Source organism: Girardinichthys multiradiatus, chromosome 8 (genome assembly GCF_021462225.1).
Source record: "Girardinichthys multiradiatus isolate DD_20200921_A chromosome 8, DD_fGirMul_XY1, whole genome shotgun sequence".
Taxonomy (NCBI): Eukaryota; Metazoa; Chordata; class Actinopteri; order Cyprinodontiformes; family Goodeidae; genus Girardinichthys; species Girardinichthys multiradiatus.
Genome location: NC_061801.1, coordinates 3,987,825 through 4,007,500, shown reverse-complemented (window position 1 = coordinate 4,007,500; position 19,676 = coordinate 3,987,825). Strand labels below are relative to the sequence as shown.

The 19,676-nt window shown below is 41.5% G+C and overlaps 1 protein-coding gene across 2 annotated transcripts in view; it reads right to left on the bottom strand.

Annotated features, from left to right (window-relative positions):
• The window catches only part of chd1 (chromodomain helicase DNA binding protein 1), a 159,990-nt gene that overhangs the window by 57,459 nt on the left and 82,855 nt on the right, over positions 1-19,676 (bottom strand). For both annotated transcript variants that reach the window (XM_047372502.1, XM_047372503.1), the window contains exons 11-18: positions 17,980-18,196; positions 17,797-17,886; positions 17,496-17,686; positions 9,691-9,879; positions 3,370-3,532; positions 1,428-1,580; positions 1,268-1,339; positions 964-1,113 (exon numbers count right to left, since the gene is read on the bottom strand). In XM_047372502.1, the coding sequence (XP_047228458.1) occupies positions 964-1,113; positions 1,268-1,339; positions 1,428-1,580; positions 3,370-3,532; positions 9,691-9,879; positions 17,496-17,686; positions 17,797-17,886; positions 17,980-18,196 (1,225 nt within the window). The remainder of the gene's footprint in view (positions 1-963; positions 1,114-1,267; positions 1,340-1,427; positions 1,581-3,369; positions 3,533-9,690; positions 9,880-17,495; positions 17,687-17,796; positions 17,887-17,979; positions 18,197-19,676) is intronic.

Sequence of the window (19,676 nt, the reverse complement as noted above, 5' to 3'; positions counted from 1 at the left end):
CTTCTATACCGCTTATTCCATACTGGGTCGAAGGGGGAGCTGGTGCCTATCTACGGGCGAGAAGCAGGGTACACCCTGGATAGGTTGCCAATCCATCGCAGGACAACACAGAGGCATGCAGGACAAATAACCATGCACACACTCATTCACACCTAAGGGCAATTTAGAGCGTTCCCGGTGAGAACCCACGCATGCACGAGATGAACGTGCAATCTCCATGCAGAAAGACTCCCGGTCTATACACACACACACACATACATACATATATATACATACACATAGGTCCGGACCAAGGAGGGAAACGAACTTCGGCTCATTTAAAGCGGACCAAAAGTGGCAGGTGTGAATACACCCTGAGAAACAGACTCACTTTTTCCACCCATTTAAAAACTGTCATTCAGAAATTAGGGATTCAAAATACGCAGATATGATTCTTTCCTGAGTTTTGGAGAAGTTTTGAGATAAGTTTGTTTAGCTTGAATATTCATATGGATACAGACTGTTTCACACAAAATGTCTTTAGCAGCTGTAGCATATTCCCTGACCTATGACATCCTCTGTTATGCGTCATACACCCAGTCTGTGTTGACTTTTAAATATTTTGTGATTAAAAGCTCAACTTCTTTGCAGCTAGATAGGTCTATTTCCATGTCCGAACTGATCGCCTTTAAGTCCTGAAGAATGGTACTGATTTTAGCTTGCAAGGTTACATATGGTTTGGCAATATGCCATCTGCACTTTTTTTTTTTAAGCTGTCAATGGTTTTTTACTTTTCTTCTTCCAATTATTTTATCCTTCCATATATGAAGGTTCTTTAAACATTTAAATAAGATTTAATTAGGGAAGTAGAGCACCTACTCCACATCCATGCACTGTACCTGCATGACAAATATATCTCATATCATATATCTCAAATTTTCTAGTGAGAAGCAAAATTTTTTATTTTAGACAGTTTGTGCTCACCTGTCTTTTCTGTCCTATCCTGTGGGCTCTGGCCTGAGCTTGAAGATCATTTTGGGGATTCCAATCTGAGTCAAAGATCACCACTGTGTCAGCCGATGCTAGATTGATGCCCAGTCCACCCGCACGTGTAGATAACAAGAAGCAGAAATCCTGAACACGAAGGATAAAGCATACTTTCAGTCATGGAATATAATAATAAAATTTATTTATCAGGCACTTTATATTTAAGTAAATCTCAAAGTGCTATATGAAAAAAAATGCTAAATATGTTTCATTTATATTTAGTGCATCAAACTGAGAATACCTCTGAGCCCTCTGCATTAAAATGATCCAAAGCTTGTTTCCGTATTTCTCCTTTGATGGAGCCATCTAATCTCTATACAAATGAAATAGAAAATAACTGTTTATCAGTGGGTTTTTGTGACACACCACCCTATAATCTGGTCAGCATTTTGTGTAAATACCTGAAACAGGAACTGTCTGCTCCTTAAATATTCAGCCAGAATGTCAAGCATCCGTACCATCTGGGAGAAGATGAGAACTCTGTGACCTCGCTCCTTCAAACGTACCAGCAGTTTGTCCAACAGCACAAGCTTCCCACTACTACGGATCAGTTGCTTAAAGACAAAAATGGGTCTTTTAACTCGTTAAGGTTATGTCATGACTGAACGTTATAGAAAGTGGCCTAAACAAAATTATATGGACACACTCATATGTTTGCACTCTCATAAGCTGCCTAGCTGCCACGTTTTGGACATATTGGAGCCTCTGAAGACTCCTGCTAGAGATCCTAAAGAGCAGTGCACAACAGTTGTCCACTCTAGAGGAGATAAAGGGGTGGATCAGTTTTCCTGCATCTGATAGGGTGAGAGTAGAGCAGAGTGTGTTTATGGTGAACAAAACAAGGCAACATGCAATGCATTCTGCACCCTCTGTATGAAAATAAATGACTTGGATAAAAGTCATACTATATCTAGGCTGTATAAAACTATGCTGAAATATTTTAAAACGCTACAAACATGAGGAACCACATTACCCAATTCCACCTGGAGGCGGAAGTAAAACAGTTGATCATATCCTACAACTGTCATCAAATGGACCCTTCAACAAGCAATGTCAAAGCTCAACTCCAAGTTGCAAAAGGCAACGCTACTAAGAAATGTCATTACTGCATTTAACACGAAGAATTTGGGACAAACAAAATGGAAAAAAAAAAAACCTGACGGAATCACAAGCAGGTAAAACAGCGCTAAAATGTGAAGCATGGACAGCCATCACTATGAAATTTTATGCCATCATATCTGAGCCTTTTCTGAATATCAAGGAGCAGTAGCAAAATGTGGCAGAAATGGAAGACCCGTAAGGAGTTAGCTTTATTTATAGATTAAGTGTAAGACCGTGGACTCATTATTTACTTGAAATAAGGACGGCAATTTTTTTATTAAAAATGTGCAAAGATCCCCAAGGATTGTTTTCCAGAGGTATGGCCTGTTTGCTCTCTTTTTTTTAAACACTATTAAATTCACACAAGTTTTTTATAAAATGTTTTGGGCTCTTTTTAATTTTTGTTTCAGCAGTATAGGGGGTCATTGGGGGTTACACTAATAATTGTTTTATTATAGCATTGTAGTTTCCTGAATAATAATCAAATTATGAAGTGCCTAAAGTAAGGCTGCACAATAAATTACAAATATATCATCGCAATATCAAGGGGTGCAATGAAGATATCGCATAGGAGTGTTTGGAGTGCAGTAATTTCTGGCTAAAATATTCCAAGTGTTATGAACATCCATTTTTCATGCTAATGTAATATTTAGCCAGTTGAACAGGGTCTCACGTCGGCTGATGTTCACAATGGAAACATTGCCTAAAATACTAAAGATTACAGAGTGATGGAGGCACAGATGAAAAGAGAGAAAAGAATAAAACAGGCACATATTGCAACTGACATCGTCTTCGTAATATTTGCCACTGCAGGAACAACTCAGATTATGAGGGTAAACATTTAGCACAGAAAAAAAAAACCCATCAAGCAGGTAGTACTTTTAAATCTACCCAATTCTAGAGAATAGTGCTGAATGTTTCCTACTGGTAGAATATTCCCATTATCTTATTGCAGTCATCTACCAGTTGCAACATCTTGACAATTATTTTTACAGTCAATTTTAAATGATAAAACAAGAGTAAATATTATATTCTTGTTTGCAAACAACAGTGACAAAGTCACCATGCATAATTAACATTAGAAAAATCTTTTTGCGGTAATGCGCACAACAACCAGGAAAAAGAGAGAGAGAAATTATTCAAGAGGAAACGTTCCAGAGATGTCAGAGTTGAAACAGAACTTTCGATCAACATCAAAATTAACCGTGAAATTTTATTTTGATGTATAAATCTTAAAAAGACCTGTAAAGCTTCCGTTTTGTTGAACGATTCATTGTCATCAGGGGGCTTGATAAGGTAACAGTGATTGCAGCACTTCTTCAATTCCATCATGATGTTCAGGAAGCCAGATGTGCTGCCTTTTGTGCCTTTATTCAGAGCCTTGTAGTTCCTGGTCAAAATCCATCTGGCCAAAAAAATAAATAAATACACATTAGAATTTTGTACATACACCCAAATGTAAACGCAACCCTTTTATTGTTACTCTCATTTTCCATTAGCTGAACCCAAGATCCAAGATTTTCTATGTAGACAAAAGGACTATTTCTCTCAAATACTGTTCACAAATTTGTTTAAATATGTGCAAGTGTGCACTGATTTTTTGCCAAGTAGTGTCAGGCTCAGGTGGTAGGAGTTTGTCCTGTAACCGGTGGGTTGCAGTTCAAACCCCGACTCCAGCCATTTCAGTTGTTGTGTGCTTCAGCAAGACACTTTACCTGGTGGTCAGAGGGCCTGGTGGCGCCGATTGTATGGCAGCCCAACTTCTGTCAGTCCGCCCAAGGGCAGCTGAGGCTACAATGTAGCTTACCACTGTCAGTGTGTGAATGTGTTATGAATGGGTGGATGACTGATTGTAATGTAAAGCGCTTTGGAGTCTTCAGACTTGATAAAGCGCTTAAGAAGTGCTGGTCATTTACCTTATCAAATTGCTGAATTGAAAAGCATTATTTTAAAAGGCCAATTTGCGATTTTATCACACAGCACGGTGCCAAAGATATTGCAACTTTTGAGGTAGCGTGCAATTGGCAGGCTGACTGGAGGAATGTCCAAAAGAGTTGTTGCCCATGAATTAAATGTTCACTACTCTACTATAAGTTACCTCCAAAGGCGTTTCAGAGAATTTGGCAGCACATCCAACCGGCCTCAAAACTGCAGACCAATTATCCACACCAGCCCAGGACCTTCACATCCAGCATCTTCACCTCCAAGATCATCCGAGACCAGCCACCCGAACAGCTGCTGCAACAATCAGTTGACATAACCAAGGAACTTCTGCCCAAACTGTCAGAAACCATCTCACTGAAGCTCGTCTGCATGCTTGTTGTCCCCATGTTCCAAGAACTGTACACAAGTCCTGGAACATTCCAGTTCGTGCTTAGCCAGCATACTCATCAGACATACTCACCTACGGTGCATGTTTGGAACGCTCTGGACCAACATACTACAGGCCACAATCAACAACATGAACAACTCTATGCAAAGGAGATGTATGGCACTGCACATTTTACAGTGGAATTTTATTGTGGCCAGCCTAAGACACACCTGTGCAGTAATCATGCTGTCTAATCAGCCTTTGCATATGCCACACCTCTGCGGTGGATGGATTCTCTTGTGAACAATATTTGAGAGAACTGGACATTTTGTGTAAAAGTCTTAGATCTTTGGGTACAGCTCATAAAAAATAGGAGCAACAAAAAGTGTTGCGTTAATTTTTTTGTTGAGTGTATAAAACTCAAATATGAAGCAGTTAGTACCTATACAAGCCCTTTAACAAATCACAAACTGATGAGCTTACTATTCAGTATCAGAGTACATTATATATTATTAAACTTCTGTTGGAGTTATTTAGAAGTAAGAGCATTTCATGCACATTCCCAGGGGAGAAATACATTGATTTTATTAAGTGAATGCACCTAGTCAAAGTTATTTGCATAATCTTCTACTCAAAGGGACATGTTCCACCAAATTGGTTCTAGTGCTTATTTTCCTGGACCAAAGAAAGAGCAGTTTGGGTCAGAGGCAGGCTAAAGGGAATCATCAGCTCCCTCCCTCCCTCCATCCATCCATCCATCCATCCATCCATCGTCTTCTGCTTATCCGGGGTCGGGTCGCGGGGATAGCAGCCTCAGCAGAGAGACCCAGACCTCCCTCTCCCCAGCCTCTTGGGTCAGCTCATCTGGGGGAATTCCAAGGCGTTCCCAGGCCAGCCGAGAAACATATTCCCTCCAGCGTCTCCTGGGTCTTCCTCTGGGCCTCGTCCTGATGGGACGTGCCCGGAACACCTCAACAGGGAGGTGTCCAGGAAGCATCCTGACCAGATGCCCGAGCCACCTCCTCAAGACTGTGACTCCCCTTTAGTTGGAACACACCCTACGGTCCCCCTTTTTGAATAGGGGGACCACCACCCCGGTCTGCCAATCCAGTGGAAGTACCCCCAATGTCCACGCGATGCTGCAGTCGCGTTAGCCAACACAATCCTACAACATCTGGAGACTTAAGGAACTCCGGGCGAATCTCATCCACCCCGGGGCCTTACCACCGACGAGCTTTTTAATCACCTCAGTGACCTCAGCACCAGGGATTGGAGAGCCCACCCCAGTAGAAGATGTGTTGGTGGGACTGAGGAGGTCTTCGAAGTACTCCGCCCACCGACCCACAGCATCCCGAGTTGAGGTCAACAGCACTCCCTCCCTTCTGTAAACAGTGTTGGTGGTGTACCTCTCCGAACTCCTACCATGCCCGTAACAGGCACCAACAACCTTGCGACCACAGCTGTGGTAAGCCGGATCGGCAAATCCAGAGTGGAAGAGTGTCCAACCCCTCTCAAGGAGACTGGTTCCAGAGCCAGAGTCGCGTGTCGAGGTGAGTCCAACTATTTAGTTTTTGATTGGTCAAATACAGAAAAAAAAACCATAGTAGGAACACTGAACAAGCTGAAAGTCTCTTAGTTTACCGCATATGTGTTATTACACAGCTTTGAGATGCGCTAAAAACTGATTATTTTTCGCTGGTTCTATTAACACCAATTCCAACTCAGTTCTTTAGTTGGGTCCAGAGGGCCAGCTCATCACATAGACTACAGGACTGTAGTTCAGTTGAAACACTGCAGCCACAACATCCATGACATTTTCCAAACACGAATAAAAAACCTGGATCCAGTGACTCTCTCATGTCCTGAAACAGGTGTCAGGCCTGCATGCAATGTGCCCACATTGAGCGAACATTATACCTGGCTCCAATGTTGATAAAGGGTCTGTGGAACAATACTCCAAGTTACAGCTCTCCAAACAAAGCTCTTTTTTTGATCAATCTGTCCTCATTGAACAGCCTATGTTATATTTTAAGATTTTTACACTAGTACATACTGGTGTTTTTAGTATTTGTTTTAGATTTGTTCTGTTTTAAATTTCTTCGCTGAAGGGTTAGCCGCTGTAGGCTGATGAGAAGGAGTGAAAAGATGGTGTTGAGGAGGGCAGCAGCAGGAGAACATAGCTGACAGCGAGGCCTAAAGGAGGAGGAAGAAGAGAAAAAAACAAAAAAACAAAGTAATTCAATTCAGCCCAGAGACCTCTGCTGTCATGCTCACAGCAGTATCGACTTTTCAGAGGGCTAGAAGAGAATGTTGAATGCATGCTCTTATTCATCATTAGTTCTCTGATGGTCCAAGGCCCTCAGGAGCCTCCCTGTCGTCGGAGACCAGGGGACTTTCTGAGAGGACATGAGATGTTTAACTGCCGCCAATTCATCTGCCCGCAGCACCATGATCAAAGTAATTCAATTCAGCCCAGAGACCTCTGCTGTCATGCTCACAGCAGTATCGACTTTTTAGAGGGCTAGAAGAGAATGTTGAATGCATGCTCTTATTCATCATTAGTTCTCTGATGGTCCAAGGCCCTCAGGAGCCTCCCCGTCGTCGGAGACCAGGGGACTTTCTGAGAGGACATGAGATGTTTAACTGCCGCCAATTCATCTGCCCGCAGCACCATGATCAACGCCAATAACAAGGAGAACTTTACTGGGGAGGAGTCAGGCTGTGAGGAAGAGCTAGTCCAGATCAAGTCCCACACTGAGCTCAGGTCCCACCTCCAGCAGCACCTCTCCAGCCTGGCTTCAATCTATAATGAGTTCCTCGTGCAAGGTCTACTTGTTCATGAACATCCGTACTCCAGCCATGCTGTGACTGACTTCAACCTTTATATTTGCAAGAAGGGGAATAACCTGCTTTGGGACCTGGTGCAGAATGAAGATGCAGTTCAAGCAATCTTTGGCTCCAGCTACTAAACCCACTGATCGGTTATGTGGAGTTCCTCTGCATTTCCTCACCTAGATCTTCTCAATGCTTGGATCGCCAGAACATTTCAAAATGAGTCTGTAACAGGTAGACAGCCAACGGCAGTGTCTGGTGCCATTGCTAAATGTTTTGATGACGCACAGCATTGATTCCAAATCAAATCTAGATGGAAGCAAGGACACAGGCATAGAGATGTACAGGCAGCTCTTTCTGGGGAAGAAACTAGAAACAGCTTGATGGGTAACCTTACACCTCGGTAACCTTACTCACCTTACCACCAGCATCCTAGTTAAGGCCTTCAGCTACAAGCTGTGTAGAATGGACCAGCTGTGGGTGATGGCTCTGACAGTTCACTAACAACTAACTGCCATCCAGTAGAAGGACTCCTACTACATCAGCACTGATAAGACAGGCCTGGAGAAGGAGCATCAGGAAGCTGATGGTCTTAACCAACCTGGAAGAGTACACCTCCTCCAGCCTGACCAGGATCGAGTATGGGGCTGCCAATGTTGAAAACACACCTTCCAACTTAGATTTGCCTATCAGCAGTGGTAGTAGCATATCAAGGGGACTGGAATTAGTGGACATCTGAAATCTCAGAGTGAAAAAGAGTCTCTATTGCTCAAGATCATCTGTCAGCTAGCTGGCCTTCCTGACAATATGGCCACTGAAATATATCTCACTGATTAGGTTGCTGACCACTGACTCATCAGCAGCTGAGGGATGATGACGGAAGCATTGGTCAGTGGTCCGGGGTTGGTGGAGAAAATTTAGAAGAAAAATTGTCCCGTAAATTATGGATTCTGGTGAATTTTGTGGATACAAATGGACAACATTCAGACAGGAAATGAACAAACCCAATATGAGTCTATATTACAGTAGATTCTTTGGGCAAGCTTTAAGGCCCCCTAAGCTCAAGAGCTTGCTGAACCATGCTGTTCAGTAATCTATCCCTACTTTTGACTAGTCACCTTACGTATCTCCCTACTGCTCTTACCATGTGGTCACAACAACACACACTGAAGCTGTAAAATTTTGAATTACCAACACTTTATTGGAAGGGCGTGACAAACCTGTCATAAGCTTGACATGATGTGAATTGTGAACCTAATGACAATTTTTCCAATGGTCATGACTGTTATGAAGTGTCATTGGGCTTTTGTAACATCTGTATCCCAAACTGTTTCAGCGTTTACATTACAAAAACCCAATAACCCTTATATTTAAATTTTAAAACTAGTACATCATACTATGGCTTCATCAATGGTGAGATACTGTGTGTGACTATATAGCTAGAATGCTGCCTTGAAACTGACAGGTGTGTGAGGGCAGTTTTATTCTCCACCAACTTTCTGCAAAGGAGTGATAGTAAATGGCAGATCTGGCTCAGCAATGAGGGAGCAGAGGCAAATGTATAAATCAATCACACAATTGGTCAGTGAGGTTTGGATGTCTGACATGGCTGTTGTGACCCAAGCAAACGTGAGAAGTGCTGGATCGCATGGACAGCTGCTTTATGACCGGGGTCAGATTTGTGCCATGACAAAAAAAACTTTTTTCCGACTAGTTCCATACATCAGCCTCCTTGAGCTGTGTGCAGTGAGGCTTGGCACCAGCAGCTTCAGAAACTGCAAGTACTGGAAGATAAAACGGAATATTTTTACCAGAAACTTGTGACATTTTATGTTATTGTTGGTACACTTTAAATTTTCTATGTACATAAAAATACACATTTCACTAAGACTGTATTTTCATATAAACCTAACTTAGTGGAGTATGAACTCTTTAATATTTTTAATTATGCATAGTTTTATGCAGACAGCTCTGCAGGAGGAGAAACAACAGTTCCAGGTTTGGATGCAGTCTCACAGAAGCTTTCTTCTACTTCATATAAATATTTGCTTATGATTAGATAGTCAATGTATTAATTGACTGTAATTCTGGACTTTCAGTTTTTCTGTTCTAATAACTAAAATTTTTACAAAAAACACAATCTATAGTTATCTGATATGAGATTACCTGATGATAATAAAGGAAAAATAGGTGTGTTAATCAGCGATTAGTAGTTGTTGAAAAGAAACAACTCTGGCCAGATGCAGGTTGGTAAAAAATCAAATTTAAAATAATGATTTAAACTTTTCCTGCTTATAGAAAAGCAGATAATCTGTAAGCCTCGCTTACACCCTTATGGAACCTTAGCTATGCATAATGGATTGTGGGAAGCTGAATTTAAACATCCGTTTCTAATAGAATATGTATTGTGTTGCTCTTACTTATAGTACTGTTTCTGGATAGCACTCATCTCCACTCGGAGGATCTGCTCAACTTTAGCTGGCAAAGATTTTTCAACATCCTTCTTGACACGACGCAGCAGGAAAGGTTCCAGCTCTTTGTGGAGACTGGCGTAGCCCGAGTCCCTGCCTTTCCCATGCTCATCCTCAAACATCTCCCAGGAGTGAAACCTTGAAATAACAGGAGGGAAATAAGATAAGCTCTGAACAATGCTGGTTTCCATTGACAGATGTAATAAAGCTAAGGTAGTTTTTCCAGTGTTTCACTGAATCAAATTATTATCAAACACAGTTGCAGAAATATCTACTGCAAGCACCTTCCAGAAAACCCTCACTGACTATCCTAAAATCAGACAATGGTTTCCACTGGCCACTGAATACAGAATAAACATTAAGCCCAGTAGGGCACTGCTGTGTGTCATATGGCACGTCTAGCAGCACCAATATGACATACGGTACGATCTTTGTTGACTCTAATAAAATGTTTTAACTTGTCACTAATTTATGTTGTTTAAACTGGGCATGAATCAATCTGAATCAAGCCTTTAAGCATAAATTTGTTGTAAAACCTACAGAATAAGATCTATAGTTAACCTTTTTATTCAGAAATATCTTAAGCTTACACATTTTAATTTGCCTGGAGACACATCAACCTAGTGGAGTTTTACCAAATAACAGCACTGAAACCTAAATTATTCCTAAACAGAGAATACATGATCAAAACTAACTCTATAAACCAATCTTAGTCCTTAACCAGAGTTGGTTCTTTACCAGTTTCAAATCAGAATTTGTAGAACTACTCATTTGTTATTTTTACTTGTCAAGCGAAAGGCATTTGGAACATCCAGTGTAGCAGTCTCCCAGTTTAATAGCTGGTATGAACTTTGCCTACAGAAAAAAAAAAACCTCCTTTATTAACACAAAGGTTTGTTGATAATCTTATGAGACTTCTGTACTGCAAATGATCCAAGTAAATGCAGAACAGAAAACCTGCAGAAAACAACTACTTTTTCAGATTCAGTTGCAGATCAACAAGGCCAGATGGTCCAACAGTATGACCATCTGCAAGACATTTACTTTGCCATAACTATTCACCAATTTTCTTTGAACAGCTCATTTTAAATTTGATTTATCATAAAACACTAATTCCCAACAAAATGTCATCTCACAGCATCACAAGTAAAAATATTAGACAACGTTTAAGCATAGAGACACAGCTCAACTCTGTGCCGCTGTCACACGCCCACTCATTACCAAGACCCAATGACAAGGGTCAAGATTCTTCTGGGCAAATAAGACATAGTCTACAAAACTTCTGACGCACTGATGGCCAACCTTTGATCAAGAATTTAACAAAGATGTACAGTTGGCTGTGATGTCTTTTTTTTTTTGTTAGTTCTTCTCGTTAGCGCCTCTTAAGTAGAAATAAGGTATAAAAAAAAGGACATTTGAGTGATACAAATAGTCAACTATAAGTAAATCAGCTACTGTCAATGTGAAATTATTTTGCCAATGCATCAAATCATACCCTGTAGAGATTTCTTAATTAATGCAAGGTCTACCTACAGGAAGTAATGGAGAAAGAATCATCTCAGTTGTGTGCTGCAAAGTTGAATGCAAACTTCGCAGAGCAGAGCTTTACTTCCATTGTAGGAACACTGTGATGAATGAGCATCTAGATACAAGCACCCACTCTGGCCAGGTTGAAGCCTAAACACACAAGGACCATAACCAACTGAAGGGGTGTGTGGAATCTTACATGTTATTTCTCACACACACTGGACAAACAATGCTGAAGTCTGTCAAGACAGAGCAGATCACAGAACCTCTGCAGTGGGACTTTTCTTCAGAAGCAGTGACTGAAAAAAGTTGAGAAAGGCCCCCTTCTGTATGGCATTGTGGACTAATGGCCAGACATATCTGATGGGAGTTTTAGTACTTATTAATAACAGTCTGAATCTCTGACAACCATCACAAGACGTTTGAGTGGACTCAGTTTTTAATCTTATTGTTTGTGCAATAATGTTTATGGAACAAGGCCTAAGGAGTGATGATTTTTAGGTACAGTAGTAAAAACAAAAATGAATTAAAGCTGTAAGCAGCAATGAAGGCCCTCGCACCTCAGCGCAACTCGGCCTGTGCAGCGACCGCAGGAGCCTGGCATCGCCGGCTGCACGCCACCTACGAGACCGCCGTTCAATTCCAAATATGGCGTCTAGGTGGCGCTGTGAGCGTCATGTCATGATCTTCACTCATGCAGAATTGTAGTCTGGCGAGAAGTATTCAAGATTTGGGGGAAATCCGACCTTCCAGACGGAAGCTGCACTCACTTGTTTATTAGTGGGCGGGGCTAAAGTGATGTTGTTTATTGGCTGTGGCACTTGAAATTTCCTAGGGGGCGCTGTTGATCCAAATTCCAATGTAATCCAATAGAGGTGCTTGGGTGTTGACAAAGATCAACCATATTTATTTTGGAGTGAATCGGATCATCCATGTGTAATTTACAGGCAAACGTATGGCCGTGGCATAACATGAGAATTCGCCATGCCATCATGGCCACACCCTCCAGCTAAAGCAGTCCGTACTGGCGACTGTCTTAGACCATCATGTTATCTGTTACTTGGGACAGTTTCACATTGATTAGGTGAAGAACCTCAAGGATTGACTTTCTAAAGGAAAACATGACACTTCCTGTTCTCAGGGGGCGGGGCTTCGATGATGTCAGCATCTGATCAGTGAATATTGTTCAGGGCCAGAGGCCAGAGGCAGATCAATCTCAGAAGGTTTAGGTCTCTCTGACTTTCCTTGTAGGAGCTATATCAATTTCTTCTTTTATGGCGAGAAGTCATATTTTGAGGCATGGCCACGCCCACACGCTTTCATGTATCAAACAGCTTTTGATAAGTTTTGATCCCCAATGCCTTAAGAGTATACTGTGTGATTTTCAAGTCTCCAAGTCAAAAGCTGTAGGAGGAGGTCGCTCAGATATGCGGGCTAGAAAGGGCCAAAACAGGGTCAAAATGGCAACTTTAATCCAAAATGGCCGACTTCCTGTGGGGTTTGGACCAACGCTCCAAGAGACTTTTTTGTAGGTCCTGACAAGTTACATATGTGCACCAAATTTCAGATTCCTCAGTCAAAGCATGGCTTGGGGCTGATTTTGTTTTATTTTCTAGGGGTCGCTGTGGACGAATTAGGCCACGCCCACCAAATATGTCATTCAGTTCAAATTCAATTCAATTCAAAAATACTTTATTAATCCCAAAGGGAAATTAAATGTTGTTATAGCTCATATTATGAAGGTTTCCTCAAAGAGCCGTTGTAGATGCTGATGGCTGTGGGCAGGAAGGATCTCCTGTAGCGCTCCGTCTTACAGCAGATCTGAAGAATCCTCTGACTGAAGACACTCTGTTGTTGTAGGACAGTCTCATGAAGAGGATGCTCAGGGTTCTCCATAATGTTCTTCATTTTATGAAGAATCCTTCTTTCCACAATGATCTCCAGAGGTTCCAGAGAAGTCCCCAGAACAGAGCCAGCCTTTTTTATCAGCTTGTTGAGTTTTTTTAAGTCCCTGGCTCTGATGCTGCTTCCCCAGCAGATGGTGGTAGAAGAGATCACACTTTCCACAACAGACTTATAGAAGATATGCAGCATCTTGCTGCAAACACCAAAGGACCTAAGCTTCCTCAAGAAGTACAGACTGCTCTGTCCCTTCTTGTAGATGGCTTCACAGTTGCATCTCCACTCTAGTCTGTTGTCCAGGTGAACACCGAGGTATTTATACTCCTCCACCACCTCCACTTCTTCTCCCATGATAGAAATAGTGTTTGACTTATTCCTGTTTCTCTTCAAATCTAAAATCATCTCCTTTGTTTTAGTCACGTTCAAAATGAGATGATTGTTTCCACACCATGCCACAAAGTGGTCCACCACCTTCTTGTACTCATCTTCTTGTCCATCTCTGATGCATCCCACGACTGCAGAATCATCCGAGTATTTCTGCAGATGACAGGAGTCTGTCTTGTACTGGAAGTCTGAGGTGTACAGAGTGAAAAGGAATGGTGAGAGTACAGTCCCCTGTGGTGCTCCTGTGCTGCTGACTACCTGGTTAGACTCACAACCCTTCAGTCTCACAAACTGTGGTCTGTTTGTCAGGTAGTCTTTAATCCAGGAGATTGTTGAGGCCTCCACCTGAGTCTTCTGAAGTTTCTGACAAAGCAAATCAGGTTGGATTGTATTAAATGCACTGGAGAAATCAAAGAACATGATCCTCGCAGTGCTGCTGGCTTTGTCCAGATGACAGTGGGTTTGTTGAAGCAGGTGTATGATGGCATCTTCAACTCCAACTCCAACTCCACAGCGATAAGCAAACTGAAGGGGGTCCTGATAGTTTATTGTTTGCTTACTCAAGTGGGCCAACAGGAGTCTCTTTCTAGGACCTTCATGATGTGAGATGTCAGGGCAACAGGTCTATAGTCATTGAGGACTGATGGGTGAGTTTTCTTTGGTACCGGAACAAGACAGGAGGTCTTCCACAACACCGGAACCTTCTTCTGGGCCAGGCTAAGGTTGAAGAGGTGCTGCAGAATCCCACAGAGCTGCTCTGCACAGGCCTTCAGGACTCTACGGCTGACATGATCTGGACCTGCAGCCTTATTCCTATTCAGTCTCTCCAGTTGTCTCTTCACCTGACTTCTTGAGACACACAGGTGGAAGGGGGAAGCAAAGGAAGCATCAGCATCTTCTGATATGGTTGAAGGCAAATATGTAGAAGCAGAAGGGTCTAGGGCTGAGGTGGAAGATAAAAAATGTGAGGTGTTACTGGACAGCTGTGTGTCCTGTGGGTCAAAGGAAGATGGAATGTCTGTTTGGCTGTGAGCAGGAGAGGAGGATGCGAAGCTGGTTTCTGAACTGAACCTATTGAAGAATGTGTTCAGTTCATTGGCTCAGTCCAGACCTCCATCGGTCTGATCTTTTTCTGCTTGAAGCCTGTGATCTTCTTCATCCCTGTCCACACATCTCTGATATTGTTTTGCTGGAGCTTGTTCTCCAGCTTCTTCTTGTACACCTCCTTGCTGTCTCTTATCTTGACTTTAAGTTGCTTCTGTATAATCCTCAATAATTCTCCTTCTCCCTCTCTGAAGGCTCTTTTTTTCTTGTTAAGCAGGTCCTTCAGGTCACTGGTGATCCAAGGTTTGTTATTGGGGAAGCATCTCACGGTTCTGGTGGGGATGATGTTATCCACACAGAAGTTTATATAGTCGGTTACACACTCAGTCATGGCATTGATGTCCTCTCCATGTGGCTGGCACAATGCGTCCCAGTCTGTAGCCTCAAAGCAACCTTGCAGAGCTTCTTCAGCTTCCTGTGACCATTTTCTCACAGTCCTCTTTATTACAGGTTGTCTCTGAACAAGGGGCTTATATTTCGAGCAGAGAAAAACAAGATTGTGATCTGATTTGCCTAGAGGAGGTCTTGCTGTAGAGATGTATGAGTCCTTGACATTGGCATAAAACAAATCCAATGTTTTGTTTTCTCTGGTAGAGCAGCTGACAAATTGTTGAAACGTTGGAAGTGTAGCAGAGAGTGAAGCATGGTTAAAATCACCAGAAATTGCCACAAAAGCATTGGGGTTTTGTGTCTGTAGCTTAGCAACAACTGAGCTGGTGGCATCACATGCAGTGTCGGCAACAGCGGAAGGTGGAACGTAAACTGTTACCAAAATAACACTGGTGAACTCTCTGGGTAAATAATATGGACGAAAACTTACTGCCAACAGTTCAATATCTGGACTGCAGAGATGACACTTCACAGTAACATGTCCTGGATTACACCATCTGTTGTTCACAAGTACTGCCAGTCCACCTCCTTTACATTTGCCGCTCCTCTTTAAATCTCTGTCTGCTCGTATGGTTAAAAAGTCCGGCAGAGAGACGCTGGAGTCAGGGATGTGATCCTGCAGCCATGTCTCAGTAAAACACATGATACTGCATGCCCGGTACTCTGGCTGGGTCCTTTGTAGGGCTTGGAGTTCATCCAACTTGTTTCCCAACGATCTCACAATGCCCATCAAAATCGACGGAAGAGATGGTTTGAATTTCCTCCTTCTCTCTCTTCTCTTAGCTCCTGCTCTGCATCCACGGCGTCTCCTTTTCAACTCATCAGGGATTTGGGGTTGTAGTTGAAGTATTATTTGAGCTTTTGAGATATTAATCAGCTGCTCCCGGTTGTAAGACACAACCCCGTTGCCATGGCAATGCATCATAACAAATATCCAAAAATAGAAAGTATTAAGAAAAATCCTCCAAGCTGCACAGCATCTGACACTGGAGTGGACAGTCATACAAAAAAAATCAACTGTATCCACCACAAGAGGAATAGTTCCCAAAAAAGAATAAATCAGAATCAAAAGTAACAGAGCTACTCCAACCTGCTGCCACCTTGAGCGGCGCAATTCTAGAATATCATCAGACTAGGATTGGACTGGACTAGGATCAATCACATTGAATTTGGTGCAGATCAGATGATGTATGTGGATATTAAAGCCAAACGTATGGCCATGGCGTGACGTCACACTTCGCCGCGCCACCACGGCCACGCCCTTTTATGAAAAGTCACTGTGCTTTAATGAAGTTAAACCCACTAGTTATCTGTCTTCTGACACAGTTCCAAGTTGATTGGGTCAAGAGGGTCAGAGAGGCACCTTTCTAAGTGAAAATAAATACTTCCTGTTGTCAAGCTTTGATTATGTCATCATTTGACCAGATAAGATTGTTGGTGACCTGAGAAGGATCAATAATACCAGGTTTGGTGTATTTCAGCCAATTTATGTGAAAGTTATTGCTGTTCAAAATTTGGGGCAATAAGGCTAACTTTGAGACCTGGTCCCGCCCCTTCAGCATGCTCAAAAACTCACAATTCTGATAACTTTTAATCCCCAATGCCTTAACTACATACCGACCAAATATGAAGCCGGTAGCTCAAAATCCCTAGGAGGAGTTTGTTAAAGATTGACATGTATGAAAAGTGAAAAACATCCAAAATGACCCTTTCATATGTCGCCTGAATAATAATAAGAAACAGAGTGATTACAATTGGCCCTTGCAGGCCTTCCTGCTCAGGCCTAATGAGATGACTAATTGCACCATTTGATTCAGAACATTAGTAAAAATGCTACTTCCCTGCTTTTAAGGACACTGGAAAAGTCTGGCTCCATTTCTATTTCCAAAATACATAGGCTGGTCAAACTTGGACCAATTCGTTAACTCCATTGAGCCTTTATGACATTCTGCTCTATGAAAGCTTTAGTCTACATAGAAATAAAGTGTTTGTTTAGTGAAAATGTTTAGCTTAATCAGTCTTTTTGCAGCTCTCATGCTTGACACAATCCATCGGGGTTTACATGTTAAATAAAGCACCGTATTTCTCTGAAACAGAATAAAAGTTGATTTACAATTATTTTTTAACAAGCAGGAATCCGTGGAGAATAATTCAGTTAAACTTTTACTTCTTCTCTGTATTTTAGATTTAAAATTAGAGCTGAACAAAGGAAAGAAAAGGAAAGATGTTTTTAATCGCATTTAACAAGGTGCACAGGAAGAAGAAACTAATTGAAGTATCTGTTGACTAACCAAAACAAAGTAAACTGACAGAAAAATCCACAAGTTGCTGCCCTACCTATGATTAGCTTATACTAACATTTCCAGCTAGTCGTAGCTACCAAAAACAAAAGTATATGCATACGAACAGAAAACAGGTTTGAACCAGCAGAAAGCTACAGAACCTACTTTTCAGGCATAATGAAGTGCAGCAGTGACCATAGCTCTTTCAGGGAGTTCTGTAGAGGTGTTCCTGTGATTAGAAGCCTGTGACTGGACTTGAAGTCAATCATTGTTTTGTAGAGTAGAGAGTCGTCGTTTTTCAGCCTGTGTGCTTCATCCACACCAATGAAGGCCCAGTTAACACTGCCTAAAAATGACTGGACACAAGCATTTTTTAGGTGGTTTGTGTGTTTACATAGAAATACAAAACTTCTGTAAAGCTTTAGAAAATTAAATATACAGGAAATTGATTAGAAATAGAGCTGACCTTGTCTTTCAGAAGAATTTCGTAAGTTGTGAGGAGGATGTTAAATTTCACCCTCTTGTTATGGACATGCATCCATTCATGTGTTCGGATCTACTCAATAAAAAAAGACCATAACTTTTTCTTATGTGTATATAAATGGCTAATATGATATACCACCTTTTGTATATCTCTGCACCAACCTACCATATTCCTGCTGTTGATGTCTCCAAGGTAGACGACAACATTCATCTGTGGGGCCCATAGCAATATCTCTCTTTGCCAAGATGTAAGTGTAGAAAGAGGCACCACTAGCAGGAATGGTCCATACAGCTGGTGCTCGTGAAACAGGTAGTTGAGGAAGGAGATTGTTTGGATGGTCTTTCCTAAGCCCATCTCATCAGCAAGGATACAACTGTTGCCTCTATGAAGTAAACAAGGAAGAAACATAAATGTGACATTCTCCTACTTTCAGCAAGAATTAACTACATAGATAGAATAAATGTTTTTAGTTAGGCTCATTTTAACAATTCAATATGCAAAAACAAATAAAGTCAGTAAGAACTGATAGTCAACAGTCAAAAAGTTGTAATCTTATTAGACCTCTTAAATTTACTGTATCAATAAATTTTGATTTTACTGTGATGATCTTTTTATCCATAATCTGTATAACCATCAGGAGATAAAAGTTCAATGTTCTGCCCAGTGTCCAAACGTTCCCTAACATGGTAAAATAATTTTTTGCCAAATTAATTACAAACTATAAAAGATTGTTATTTTGAGCCACATAAATTATTCAACAATCCAAGGTGAGTGAGTTGTTATTTGCAAAGACAAAACCTCTGGCATAGCATCAGTTTCAGTGTTAGTGGACCAATACTGCAATGTTTGAGTAATAGTTGCGATAATTCTGCTGCAGTGGTGCAAATTTGCTGTCTCAGAGATGCAATGTTCATGCAGTTGGGTCTTGACATAAAAAAAGAAAAATAAAAAAAAAAGAAAAGGAAATTTGGCATCCTGTATTAGCCGTTGATTAAAATATGGCATGCTTCAGCCTCAGAGCAATACAGGTCCTTCTCAAAATATTGGTATATTGTGATAAAGTTCATTATTTTCCATAATGTCATGATGAAAATTTAACATTCATATATTTTAGATTCATTGCACACTAACTGAAATATTTCAGGTCTTTTATTGTCTTAATATGGATGATTTTGGCATACAGCTCATGAAAACCCAAAATTCCTGTCTCACAAAATTAGCATATTTCATCCGACCAATAAAAGAAAAGTGTTTTTAATACAAAAAACGTCAACCTTCAAATAATCATGTACAGTTATGCACTCAATACTTGGTCGGGAATCCTTTGGCAGAAATGACTGCTTCAATGCGGCGTGGCATGGAGGCAATCAGCTTGTGGCACTGCTGAGGTCTTATGGAGGCCCAGGATGCTTCGATAGCGGCCTTTAGCTCATCCAGAGTGTTGGGTCTTGAGTCTCTCAACGTTCTCTTCACAATATCCCACAGATTCTCTATGGGGTTCAGGTCAGGAGAGTTGGCAGGCCAATTGAGCACAGTGATACCATGGTCAGTAAACCATTTACCAGTGGTTTTGGCACTGTGAGCAGGTGCAAGGTTGTGCTGAAAAATGAAATCTTCATCTCCATAAAGCTTTTCAGCAGATGGAAGCATGAAGTGCTCCAAAATCTCCTGATAGCTAGCTGCATTGACCCTGCCCTTGATAAAACACAGTGGACCAACACCAGCAGCTGACACGGCATCCCAGACCATCACTGACTGTGGGTACGTGACACTGGACTTCTGGCATTTTGGCATTTCCTTCTCCCCAGTCTTCCTCCAGACTCTGGCACCTTAATTTCCGAATGACATGCAGAATTTGCTTT